Here is a 14,477-nt window from a genome sequence, read left to right as displayed (position 1 = left end):
TTTCAGTGCACATAAGATAAAACCGTTTAACTTAAAAGTTTTTTTTACCGATTTTTTTTTGGTTATGACTATGATTAAAATTCTTGAAAAATTTAAATAGTTATCTATTTATTAGATAGGTAGGGTCCCAACTGAAAATCACGTATATATCTGAGCTTAAAAATACAATGGGTTAAAATTGTTTCGTTTCAAATTGTGATAATATCATGCTTATTAATAAAATAAAGTTTTTACAAGAAATAGGTACTATAAAATAAGTTTATTTGTAAAATGATGCAATAAGTAAGTCTATGTCTTCTCCTTAGGCTCGAGGGATGTCCATATAAAGCCGGTGTAGTTGTTGACTTCGTTGTCTGTGAGAGGGTAAGGCGTGTTGCTGGCTTTGTAGTAGTCGGACGGGGCGTGCATCACAAACTCCATCACCTCTAGCTTGCGAGGGAGCTCCTCCTCGGGACCTGGAAGGCACATGTCAACCACTCATTACAACTTATGCTTTGGATTTAGAATTGAAAGATGATTCTCTTGTCTTCAATCACTCTGGCTGACTAGCCAATTTAAGATATCACTTATCTACTACTCAATACCTATATTCATCAAACTGAAACTCAAAATCATTTATTATAATTTGGCTACATAACATTACTTTTTTAACATCAAAATTTACGAAACAGTGCCCCCAGATCACCCCCAATTACTACATCCTACATGATTTTGCAGGAAAGAAGTGGTGCAACTAACACCTCAGCAACAATGTATGCATATAGGTTATCATCATTTATAATATTCTCTATAGAATAATGGAACAGTTACCTATGATGTAAGTAGCAGGGTCGAAGCACTGTTCAGGCGGGGGACTGGCCTTGGTGGGCAGAAGCCAGGTGACGACGGCACTCTTCTCGCAGTACTGGTCGGTGAGGAAGCCGCGGATCTGCGCGTAGTACGTGCCGCCGTCCACGTCCGTCATGGACACGATGTCGCCCACCTGCATGTAGCTGCCGTTGTAGAAGATGGAGTCGCTCGTCACCACCGTCGCCGTCGCCGTCGGCGCCTTCAGCGGCTGCCGCTTGAAGATGCTGCGGCGGCCGCGTCCGCGCAAGCCCGGCGCCTTGGCGGGCGCGGGCGCCGGCGTCTTCGCCTTGTAGCGCGTGGAGCGCGTGCTCTTCCTGGTACCTTTACCGGTCGCCTTAGCCGGCGTAGTTTCTCCCTCGCTCCGGCCGTTCTTGCTGTCTGTGTCATCTTTGTCATCCTTCTTGTCGTCGGGCTCCGGCTTCACGTTGGCGTCGGACTTCGCTTCCTTGCTCGCTGCATTCGAGAGATAGCATTCGTTGCATATTTGTCCGTTTTCAGCAGAGCGCCACAATAATGAATCGTTGCTGCTACACTGTACACATGTAGGTTTTGGCATTGTGCTTCTTGTATATCCCGAAATTATAATTTATTTAGCAAACACTTGCTACACTCGATAATAAACACAAACAAACAAACATTTCAAGTTTTCAACCAAATACAGCCAGCGACCGATGACATTGACAAGTGACACTGAGTGAGACTGACAATGTCAAAGGTTTTTTAATTCTCGGTGAGTTATATCTATAAATTAATTAAAACAAAAATATTGTTATTCATTTACCTGCATTATAAAGCGATCACTATAATCATTTATCGTAGATACAGAATATTATAATATGATGTTTTGTAAACTTCGAAGTAGCGCTATCTAGCGAGGAGTAGCGGTGTTAGTATCATTTGCGCTTATTGACAAAAGATGGAGCTGTGTGACTGAAAGTCTGACTGTGGATATCACTTGTGCCAACTTTTTGACTTTTTGAATTTTAATGGGTTGTGACTAATATTTGCATTTTTTCCAATCAATCGTTTCACAGTGCTCTAAGAAACAAAAAAATATCTGATTCAACAATGTATTTTTCAAGGATGTTATAGAAAAATTGACCTTTATGTTATACATAGATACTTTTGAAAAAACGTGACCAGTAAAAAAATACCCCTTTAAAGAAAATGGAACTAAAAAAAAAGCATGGTATCCGCCTAAAAAAACTATTTGCTAGTTAGCACCTTTGTCTACTTACCTCTTTTTTTAACGACGACGAAATCGTCAATTGACCCCTCCCGCTGTGGGTTAGCAGCGATGAGGGAGACGACGCCTCAGACTCTTATTGACTAAAAACCGTCGTGTTCCGTCGTAGGCCTTTTATGTACCAGGGCCGCGGTAACTCTTTCGAACAATCCCGCAGCCCCGGCAGGATCTACTTACTTACCTCTTCAGTTGCGACATTTCTTAGGTGCCTTAGAGACCTACTTACATGAAGGTGAGTTTGTTTAAAACATAATAAATTAGAGTAGGTAGGTACATAGGGAATGCCTAAAGAAGAACAAGGGACTACAGCCACTACAGAGGAGAATATAAAATGAATTTCCGATAGGTACAAAATATACTTATCGTAGTCGTATTTCTTGCATTTAAGTTTTTTACTTTTTCTTTTCGGATCTTCTATCTATACAATAGCAAAAATGAAACCAGTATTCAAATTGTGAATTATTTAATTATCGTAATTTTTATTTTGTTTGTTACGACTTACGACCCAAGAAGAGAGCATCATCCCAATTTGTGACAATAGCCGGTGGTATGACGCAAAACACAATAGCGCGGTGTAGCGGCTTGCGGACTACGGACACACAACACAACTTTTAACGAGCGGCACAACTCGCACAATACTTATTGTGTAACTTGCGTATCATATAAAAATGTTAGGAGCAGTATCAAGTAGCAACACACATCTACGACGTGGTAGCTACTCGTTCGGAACAAGGGAAGCCGCTATCTGGAGAGCAAGGAGGGAGTGATATAAAGGGGTAGTAAATGAGTGACACAGGTTGGTGGTAAAGTTTATTCGCCGAGTCGCAGTGAGTGAATAAGTTAAGTTACGTCTATCGGAATGTTCTTACACACAGACGTACACACGGTACGTCGTACTACTTACAGCTAACACGTATTAAAGCCGTCGGTACTTAGTCACATACAGTAAATGCACATCAACTTCTCGCTGACAACCATTCATTACAACACGGGATTTACCAATAATGCGAATAATAATATTAGCCTACAATCATTTCAGCGCTATACAACTGCATCAGCTTGCGACAGTAGGTATACAATTATACATACATAAATGTAGTGAACCAATTAACGCAAGGGCTACATTCAGCCAGAACACTTGATGACGCCATGAAATAATGTCTAATATAAACCACGATCTCTAAACACCTTTGTAGACTAGGCTACGTCAATTTTCAATATTCGAAGATTTGATACAATTTGTACAATTTAGGTCGTTCTGTATATTCGTTCGATTCGTGCCATCTGGGTAGCTCTGTGTACATACGAAAGTGGTTGAGAGCGCCTGGACGTTTTTGTAGGAAACCTAGCTTTATTCATATTTCTGGTAAATCACGTGATGCCTTCAATAGGTACATTTCACTTACAATTAAATTTAATATTTACAATGTTACATTAAAGCGACTGGAGTTAGTAACTATTCAGTAAGTACGTGAGTGAGTCCTTTACACGCGGTTACAGAGGGAGTGGGGGTCACAGGAGACTTCTCCTGACATCACAGAATGCAGGGACATACAAAAACATTTGTCTGAATTTAGTCAACTAAATGCTACAGGAGTATGACAATGTATCGGTGGTTATAAATAAAAATGTTACATGAAATTGTCGATCTGTTACAAATGAATTATAAATATTAGCAAGTAGAGGCAAGTTAGATCGGAGCACACATGAACTGTCCCGCGTGACGTCACTTGCAGACGTGCGTGTCGGCGCGCGCGACGCACGTGTCGCAGGTGACGCGGCAGCACCAGTGGAAGCGGCAGCGGCACTTGGTCTCCAGCACGCGGCGCTGCGTGTTGTAGCCGCGCCCGCAGCACAGCGACTCGCAGCCGTCCTCGCCGCGCGACGTCACGTTGCACAGCCGCGCGTGCGTGCCGGCCGAGCCCGCCGCGTCGTCGCGCTCGCAGTACGACGGCGACGCCTGCAGGTACACCAGCTCCGACTTGCGCGGCGCCCGCACCACGCCCGCGCTCTGCTTGTGCCTGCAACAACCACGTGCATACAGAGCTACATGTTACCTCCTGACGAGCACGAGGTGGTGGTGGTCGCGCGGACGCACGAGCCTCGCTCGCTCGTAGCGCTCGCGCAGGGCGGCGGCGGCGGCACAGTGTATATACAGAGCTGCATGTTACCTCCTGACGAGCACGAGGTGGTGGTGGTCGCGCGGACGCACGAGCCTCGCTCGCTCGTAGCGCTCGCGCAGGGCGGCGGCGGCGGCACAGTGTATATACAGAGCTGCATGTTACCTCCTGACGAGCACGAGGTGGTGGTGGTCGCGCGGACGCACGAGCCTCGCTCGCTCGTAGCGCTCGCGCAGGGCGGCGGCGGCGGCACAGTGTATATACAGAGCTGCACGTTACCTCCTGACGAGCACGAGGTGGTGGTGGTCGCGCGGACGTACGAGCCTCGCTCGCTCGTAGCGCTCGCGCAGGGCGGCGGCGGCGGCACAGTGTATATACAGAGCTGCATGTTACCTCCTGACGAGCACGAGGTGGTGGTGGTCGCGCGGACGCACGAGCCTCGCTCGCTCGTAGCGCTCGCGCAGGGCGGCGGCGGCGGCGCGGAAGGGCGGCAGTGCTCGCCAGCACGTGCGCATGGCGCAGGAGCCCGACACGCCGTGGCACTTGCACTCGCGCCGGACCAGCTCCTTCACCACCTGCACACCAATCACCACCACGATAGCGTTTCATTGTTTATTAGTTTACAGCTTCATAATGTGGTGTGTGGAATCGAGTCCAAGCTACGTTTCCACTAGGCAACAATTAACGCGCAACATGTTAGCTAGCCACGTCACGTGCTGTTGTGCAGCATTGCCATAGGTGCATGTTGAGCATGACGTGACGCGCTCCAAATGTTGTCTAGTGGATGCACGCTTAGTCTGAACGCGATCTTAGACATGATGGCTATACGATACGATTTGTATACAAATCGTATAAAAATGTAATGAAATGACAATAATAATACAATAATGTGAAGTGTGACAGAATGAGCACGAGAGGCCAAGTGTGACTGAACCTGCGGCGACGGCGGGACACGAGATGTGCTGTACATTGCATCTTATCGTACATTCATCGACAAGATTGTTTTATAAGATTCAATACTATCGTAAAGTATTTTGCAATAATCCGTAATTTGCGAGTAATTGATGGGCAGTTCAGTAAACATTCCCTGAGAGTCGACAGCGCAGGGCCGCACTCGAGGTCGGCGTCGCTCGTGAAGGGTGTCGCAAGCGTGCCAAAAACTATTGATGTACAATGTAACGGCTTTCCTGATTATATCTCGGGTATTGGTTTACGTAGTTTATTCAGCTTGATGGACAATATATTACGTAATTTACGACACGTCGAACCAGATATATGTGGCACTAAACACGCGGAGGCACCTACTGACAAAATTGACTTCGTACCTACGTGATGTCGTGATGCCGCTATTATTGAAACAGGAACAATACATTCACATCAAAGTGATGAAATTAATTTGAATACTGATAGATTGAACAGAGAGAAAATCAGTCAACTCCAGAATAGTTAATATTATGGCAATCGTTGATAGATGTAAATGAAAACAACATAATTCCCAGTTAAAGTGAAACTCGGCATGAAGTGGTCGCGAGGCCCGGGGCGCGGAAGCCCGGGGGCCCGGGCTGGTGCAACGTTTCCCACAGTCGACTTTAATGAATAACTAGACGAAACTTCCAGATCATCTGTTATTTGCACAAATTCAATAACCATAAACGTTGAACACGCATTACTTTAATAGTCCAACGTGCATTAACTGCGGTCGCACATTATTTAGATGAGTACTCGTCTCACTGCAACGATTACCGAAAGAGAAACAAAACATTTAGAGTGGAGTGGGCGCTATTGTCGTAAACACGCTAATAGTAGTACTCCCGTAATCACACGTTCGTACCTCGCTACACAAGTACAAGTCGCGTGGGACAGCTGCGTGCGATCAGCGAAAACCATTCAAATAATATCACCGGAGACGGAGATATAGAAAGATGTATATGGATGACTTAATAAAAAAATGTCATTTTGGTGTAAATTATCAAGCATTGCTCATGGTATGTTCTTGACATTTTTAAATAGGTTTTAGAGTTTTAGTATTCTGGACCATAGAGCCAATTGTTATTTTTTGAGGATAGTGTTGTTTTGCACAAATATTGCGTGTTGACAGGATACGCGTAGAGTGGCGCATGCGTGTGGGTGCCGGCGGCGCTGGACACCCGGTCATTTCGCACAATACGTAATGGTGGGCGCACATTAGCCGCACAGCTACAGATGCGGTAATGAGCGGTGTGCGGCGCCGGCGGCCACGCGGACCGGACGACCCGGCGCGGGTGCTTCTTTTACTCTTCATTAGATGGACAGATAAACTGACTACTTTGCGTGCAATAATGTGAGCTTGCATTCGACATGGACACTTGCATAGCCTACATAATTTGTAACCATGTTCAGCTACAATAATGACCACATAATGTATCGTGTAGCTCTCTGTGACCATCGCCTTTGGACTAATTGTAGTGGTGTAACCGAAGTGTCGTTTGCATTAGTTTTAAGTTGCATTCATACATATAATGTACCAGCTATTTTCTTGCGTTTTCATCCGCGTCCCCGGGGAACTTTTTCCCGTACCCGGATAAAATATAACCTATGTTCGCAGGTAATTTTAGAAATTATTTCACCATTATAAGATGAGTTTTAGCTGCCTGATCCAATTAAAAAAATGTTGTTATGAGAATTTGTTACCTACATAAAAAGATTAATATGCAAAGTAAGTAGGGTTGCACTCGCAAATTTCAATATATAAGCTTTCCGTCCCTTGCAATTAACTACTGAAGTTAATGCGAGTACAAGAGCGGGGCGGTGTCGACTGACTGCTGAATTTTTCACAGTTGTCCCTCCCCCCCACTCCGATCTCGGACAGATCACTTGCTATCATTATAATGTTTACTGTGATGTGTAATTTCACATCCCGGCTGCAGCCAGTTCGTTAACGCCGTCAGTCCGGCCCTGGCCCTGCCTCTGCAATCAGTGTCCGCCTGATATTGTTACTTACTACATGTGCAGTGTAGTAAGTCTGACACCAGTCTAACTAAGGGGTATTGGGTTGCCCGGGTAACTGGGTTGAGGAGGTCAGATAGGGCAGTCGCTCCTTGTAATACACTGGTACACAGCTACATCAGGTAAGACTCCAACATCGTCAACATAGCCAACATAGTAGTAGTAGATGAGATATCATCAGCTTCCGCGCCTTTTGATTGTCCTATTTGCCGTGCAGCGATTACCTAGATAGCATTGTAGTGTGTGAGAGTTTTAAGCAAGAGAGCGTGCGGTTACAGCAAGTCAGCAGAGCAGAGAGTGCAACAGTGCGTGGGTGAGAGGGTGCGAGTACCTCGCTCACCTTCCTGCCGACGCGGTTGTTGTGCAGGTTCATGAGCGCGCGCGCGTCGCGCTCCAGCTCGCGCGCGTCCAGGAAGCGCCGCGCCAGCCGCGCGCCGTACGCGCCCTCGCCGCAGCCGCCCCACTCGAACTGCTCGCCCGCCGCCGTGCCGTGCACGCCGCGCTCAGCGCGTGTGTCACGCCGGCCGAAGTGATCGCGTACGTGAACGCCGCCTCCTTCGTTGCTGCGAACATCACACAACATATCGCTATTATTTACGAGAAGAGCAGACAAATATTTTACAAAAAATATTGTTAAAAGTGCAGAACCTAGCACTCAAAATTACAAAATGTGTGCATGAAGTACATCCCTGTACGTCTGTCGCTGGTGTCCGTCAACAGATTGAGCAAATGCGTCGAGTGCGGGACACGACGCGCGACTGTGACGCCGCATTTTATTAGCGAACTGTCGGAGTGCCCGGGGTCAGGAATCATCCATATTTGCATAATACTACTTAAATTCACCTAACGTGAGATTTTCTTAGAACTCATCTACCGTTAAATGCTGAGGTGCGTGCTCAATGTTTCAGAAAGGATAATCCGTATTTTACTGGCATATTTCTCAGGATCGTATACATCGAGTAAACAAATTGCCGGAGCCAGATAGGAAATTGCGTTAGCAAATGTTTTATGTTCTCATCAATGTCCCTGGGAAGAGCAATGAAATAAATCTTTCCACGGGTAAGTAATAACTGTGTTAGACTTGGCTGGCACAAGACAACCTACAACTGTAGTTACTTGTTTGATTGTTATATTGTGGAAGGTGTCTGCCTAAATGTTTGATGGCATTGACGTGGTTTTTGGTAATGGGCCGCTATGATGAAGAGAGTTCAATTTAGAAGAACTAATACAGAGATCACGTGACTTGTAAATACAAGTAGTAGTTACTTTCTAGTAGCAAGACAAATGTCGTTACAGAAATGTTCCATTTCTTTCCGTCGTTGACTTTTCCCGAGTGTTGCAGGCGAGTGAGAAGCGTGTCGTGTCGTGACAGGCGTCCGTCAGACGTGTCAGCGTCAGCCGCTAACTTATGCTGAAGTGTGACACGCAGCAAATGCACTGATAACTACTGAATACTAATCGAGCTGTTTCAGTGCATACATTACAACAGGCGCGAGATATCACAGAGTGGACTGCACAAAAAACCTAATTTACTTTATTGCGCAAAGCTCGTTCGAAAGAATTACTAGCAGGACTACATAGAGACGTGGGTTTCGCGTCAGTTGTATCGTGGGAGATAATTACTCAGCAGCCGCAGCGGGCCGACTGAACCCGTTTCCTATACATTGACATTAACAAATAATCATGCCAACTGACAGACTGGGATTTTGAAATATTCAGTAATTGCTAACAGGACCACGCTGCGTTGTATTCTTCCTTTGCAATAATCTTTGGTCAGTGGATCATCTTTTATAGATGTTTGATTGTTATATTGTTTGTTATGTTCATTGTGATTATTTAATTCCCAACTGTACATAGTGTGTATTTCAACGTTAATGTATAGCTCGTATGATATCGCTCTGACGCCGTGTGCGCGGGTGCCGGTGCTATCGAGCCGCCCCGTCACGACATGCACTTACATGATACCTCCAACACCTCGCCATTGTGCTGCTACTCAACAAGTTGCTCTGCCTTCATGCACGACTCACACGAGGGGGTTTTTTCCCTTTTTTCGGGTGACGCCACGTATGCGTCTGGTCCAAACAGCTGTCAAATAGTATGGAATTGTAGGTGCCGAACTTATTGTTTATTGAAATTCTGTTATATTGGAAGTGTTATTGATTTTATTATGGACTACGGTCAGAATAAGGTTTCCGAACTAAAAATTGAGCTAAGAGAGAGGGTGCAAAAGTCACTGATACTAAGGAAAAGCTTGTTGAAAAAGGATCATGCCCATATTAGTATGGAGTCAAAAGTCAGCAACGCCATGCAATGCCCAAATTCCAGTTCTATGTCATACGATAGCTTTATAGCCATATTTGTAAGATATCTAGATTTAATATTATATAAAGCACCGATTCAAAAGATATTGGACATTAAACATGATAACTTCCCACTGGTTTTTTATACATTTTATCGTTTATAGACAGCATTGCTATTAGTTTTTCAAAAGGAACTTCATGATCATCATGAATTCATGACTTAATTGTATGTTATTAGATAAACATGGCAGTTATTTGAATATATTGTATACAGTAAATGAATATATACATGGGCCAATGGACGAGATTCCAGACCGTAATAAATAAAGCATGATTGAAACGATGTCATGTACTGCAATATCAACAAGAATGTCTTTTTTTTTTTACCGGTGCTTTTTAAGACTTCAAATTATCATTATAATTCTAGTTTTTATTTAATAAGGCTATCTTGTAATATACTTTCTCTGGGCGTTACTGGGGCACATATGGGCATGGTCCTTTGTTAACACAATATGATTTAGTTTTTTTTATTTACTCAACCGCAATAGTAAAACAATAATGCAGGGCTTTAATTATAAAATAAAAAAAAAACACTAAAATCGTTCACTATTCATAGTAAAGATAAGCACTTTGACAGTTACCTGGACCTGACGACTCGGTGCTGCCACCTCGTGGACGCCATTTTAGAAAACCCTCATTAATGTTACATGTCTACTGGCGGTATTGTGCTTTTAGGTACTTGCGGAGTCCGTCTCTGTGATTCCTGATGTGGGACGAACGTGTGATTTTGAGTAGCAGTGGTGTTCACAGCACTGGTGTGATTGCCGCCGAGGTAAATGCACAGATGGACACACACAACGTGCAATCATTCAGTGTTTAGACGAGTCGTAATGTTGCGTCTGTCGCAATTACGCGGGACATGATGACTGACCATTTTTACACAGAGGAAGCTATTTGCTGAGCGCTCTGCATTTTCAATTGAAGTTTCAATCAAATGAAACAGACCTATTATTTCGTGTTTTAGACTAGCATTAACTTGCTGATCTAGAATTACTTCTAGACAGACGTTATTGAGGTAGAAATAAATGAACTTGGCAATTTCGATGGATTCATTTTTATTAATGGTCCGTGCAGAAATCATCTTTTGAAAGCACCCAGCAGCACTTGTGATCTCTTAACAAAACATGGCGCCATCATAATGTTGGCGTAACATCGTCCATCACGCGGTCACACCGATGTGTCAAACAATATATAGTCTGTGGTCACTCTGCCCTCCACTCGCGGCCACTCCCGGCCAGTGCGGCGTCACCGTCGTATATTATCTGTGCAGCGGCTGCCGCGGACGCACATTACGTATGACAGCTTGAAATTATGGCCTTTGTAATTTATGCCTTCAAATAGTTCAATTTTAAAACTATTTTCGCATGAAATATTCTGAAATTGTAACAAACGTTTTCGGTAGGAAGTAAATTATGACATTAATTAGTGTGGCAGGATTAACTTGGGTCCAGAATATGATAATTTTTCTATGGGGTCATGGGGTAGCTGAATCTTTAGGCAGCACCTTTGTGATCTTACTAAGTTTCCTTTGGGCTGCCAGCAACAAGTGCAATTTTATCTATGAGGTACATGTAGATAAAATCTCTAATAAAATTGACAATAATCTTATTACAGTCAATGGACAGTGTACAACTGTGGTGGAAACACACAGTGTCACAGGTTCTCGCTCCCTTGACTGTATGTATCGTAGTGGCGCATCATTAGCGCGTGCCGCAACAATCAAACAAGCATGAACTGATGCGCCGCGATTACATTGCCATTTAATCCTCACGACACGACCAGATAGTAAGATTCGAAATACAGAGCTCGATAGTAATACATACAAGCTGTGTGCGACTGCGCGACTGTGAGTGCGTTGTCCAGCATGAAATCATATAGCAAAACCCACCAGCTTCAAAGCGCTCGTAGAATCCATGAACGGGGTCCTAATCACAACGGTGATTAAGAAGTATAAGAGTATTAAAGGGTATTGAATAAAATCGTTCAGTCTTTCCAATTTTCGTCAAATAAAGCGAATAAGCATTTCAGTAAGTATAATTGGGCGCCAATTGTTAGCTGAGGTTATCCCAAAACGTACACTACCTATAAATATGGTGGTTATCCTGACGGGTCATTTAGAAGGTTGCTAATTGGCGCCGAGGCGCGACAGTAAAGCTCGTCCCACGCGACGCGCACGACACGGTATCTCGCGCGGCGCCCGCACGACTCCGGCGAGTATAAATCTCCCCGCCGTGGGTGTGATACGAACCGACCGACAATTGACACTTTTATTTGACTTTGGATAATTTTCTGTTATGCTTATTGGTTTCTTTGGTCGCTCAGACTGATTCATGTTATGTTTTGCGGTTGCAGCTTTCGTCGCTTACACGCCTTAATTACGATCCTGGGAGTTTACACCTACACCAACACCAACATTGACATGATATTTATTCCCTTTTTGCAAATCATAATGAGTATATTTTATGAGATTTTCCCCAAAAGCGGATACATCGATATTCTGGATACGTCGACGATAACCGCTTCATGTGAGTTCAGTTCAATGTAACTTTATAATGGTTATTGCTAAAGTTTTAATGATACAGTAGAGGGCTGCACAACGATTCTTTAGTCTTTAGTATATATTCTAGTGTAGATATTTCAGTAATGTAAGTGCTGTGGTACAATAATGTTGGAGCCAGGTTTCACAAGTCGTCATTTATTAACGCAAGTGACGCTACAATATTCCTCTCTGTTGAATGAATAACACGCCGCGTCTACATCGAAGCTTTGTCTTCAGAGAATAGTTTCTGCGCCTTCTTTTCGTATTATGTCATTGCGTCAGTTTCGCTGGCATTTCATCGTGTTCTGTGCATCTCGTCTTGTGTATCTTTATTTCCATTTCATACATCTGTGTGTATTTATTGAATTCGAGTTGTACAGTGTAAGTAGGTGAGTGAGAGGCTGACACGTGACGGCTACTCCAAGCCTGTCCTCCACTGATGGATTAGTGAAACATCATGTTATTAATATTAAATGTGTTATTAATATACAATGATTTGGGTGCGTCTGTCGTAAATAACTCAAGAATCAATGTTTATGCGTTTACGTTGTAAACTAATTTATTATATCCAATTAACGTAGCGATATTACTATAACGACTATTACAAATTAATCCTTGTTTTTGTAATACAACACGAATGATCCGTGTGTCTGTTGATTTAATAAGTTCCAGTAGTTATGGTTTATAATCCACACATTGTAAAGTAATAAAATCAATTAATTTTCTGGACGGAGTCGCGGCACTCATTAGCATATTTCGCTCTAAATCTATTCATTGGTTATCTCACGTTTGGACATTTAAATGGCAATATTTCAAGATACGGATCGCGTTTTCGAAATAAATATGATTGTTTGATGGCGGCCAATTACTGCATTAATATTCACGAAACGGTCGTTATTCTTGTAGTTGTACCTACCGCCGGCACCGTCGCGCCAGACGCGGCCGCAGACAGAAACATAATAACTATCATAGCAGAATGTAGACAATGTATTGTGTAATGTAGATACAAGCTGTACGGGGTCATTATCGATGTGTAACGAGGAGGTTTGTCCCCTGACACTAGTGACACTCGTGTATATCTGACAGACGTCGTGCCGCATCGCCGCAGTGGGCGTCGCTCTGCACGACGCCGCTGCGGGCGACGCGCGCGATGTCGCCTTGTTTCGTTTACACGACACATTCGCTGGATGAATACCATCATGTTTTTAGTAGCTAGAACCACACTCGTGGACAGAACATTCTTAAAGTGAAAAAGGAAAAGTTTTGTTCCTTAATCAATAGCGCCGAATAAGACTTTCGATTTGCATCATGTCTAGTCTTAGTTTACTACTTAGTTCAATAATTACCTTCGTTGATTTGATTGTTGTGTGTTACTAATGTAGGTAATTCGCAGAACATGTGTGTTTTTTTTATTAACGTGCTGATTTATAACTCTGCTTCTGGTACAATAAAAATTTGACAAATTAAAAATGAATACAATAATAATATCGTCCACATATCGTATCATATGCATTAGCATCTGTAACATGTTATTGCTGGAAGCTTTATTTATTTATGTAAGTTCACGGGAAGCTATTAATCAGTGCTAATCTTTGCGAAGATTACGAGATAATGCAGCGGGTATAATAGTTAATAGCATAATGGTATGTAATCCGGCGTCGATCGGCGATCATTAATCTAACAGTTTAATAGTATTACCGTATCTAGCAGATCATTAGTTCGACACGCTCGCTGTGTCCCAGCCCGGCAGATACAGCAAACATTGCAGTATCTATTGTTTGTGGTCACCACAGAATTGATAGATTTCGATGATAAATTTTGTCCATGATTTTGTAATCCGATAATAATTTGTAGTTTATGAGCGACATTATTGGTTATTAATGTGGCGGCCGACACTGACAACTTCAAACATTAAGTAAACTATGACATTGTTCATTTTAACGCCTAGGCAGTTGTTGCTATTTTAGCACACGAAGTGTAACGAGAACTGATCGCATATATTTCCTATTTAAATTGTAACCTCAGACGCGAAATTGATGGCAATTACCGCAATGATAAACTTTTAGTCTGAGGATTTACTCATACAACCCCATATTCTTAGTTGCTTTCAAGTTCCAACTCCAAGGATTGGATACATGAAAAGGACTCCAGAGATTACCTACTTATATCTTCTACTTCATATTGATTATTCAAGATTCGAACCAATCGAACTGCACACAAACAAAATACACGCGCTTTTATGAGACAAGTTAGCAGTTCGGCTACTGCCGAATAATAAAATAGCGTCGATGACATCACCGATGTGCTTTTGTTTCTGTCGGGTAATGCTCAGCTATCGACAGAACTGGTTCGCGCTACATCTGAGCCGTTTACTATCT

The 14,477-nt window shown here is 43.3% G+C and overlaps 2 protein-coding genes across 2 annotated transcripts; both read right to left on the bottom strand.

The window, feature by feature from the left end:
* Positions 1–240: 240 nt before the first annotated feature.
* Positions 241–1,553, bottom strand: LOC135118638 (GATA zinc finger domain-containing protein 1-like). The gene is made up of 2 exons (XM_064041188.1): positions 811–1,553; positions 241–455 (listed from the first exon to the last, which is right to left on the bottom strand). Exons 1-2 carry the CDS (start codon positions 1,403–1,405, stop codon positions 289–291), a joined length of 762 nt encoding a protein of 253 aa, XP_063897258.1. The 5' UTR covers positions 1,406–1,553; the 3' UTR covers positions 241–288.
* Positions 1,554–2,814: 1,261 nt separating this feature from the next.
* On the bottom strand, positions 2,815–7,783 carry LOC135118604 (protein Wnt-7c-like). The gene is made up of 3 exons (XM_064041037.1): positions 7,541–7,783; positions 4,609–4,790; positions 2,815–4,116 (listed from the first exon to the last, which is right to left on the bottom strand). Exons 1-3 carry the CDS (start codon positions 7,781–7,783, stop codon positions 3,822–3,824), a joined length of 720 nt encoding a protein of 239 aa, XP_063897107.1. The 3' UTR covers positions 2,815–3,821.
* Between the last annotated feature and the right edge of the window lie 6,694 nt (positions 7,784–14,477).

This window comes from Helicoverpa armigera, chromosome 24 (assembly GCF_030705265.1).
Source record: "Helicoverpa armigera isolate CAAS_96S chromosome 24, ASM3070526v1, whole genome shotgun sequence".
NCBI lineage: Eukaryota > Metazoa > Arthropoda > Insecta > Lepidoptera > Noctuidae > Helicoverpa > Helicoverpa armigera.
This window is presented reverse-complemented; position numbering and strand designations above follow the sequence as displayed.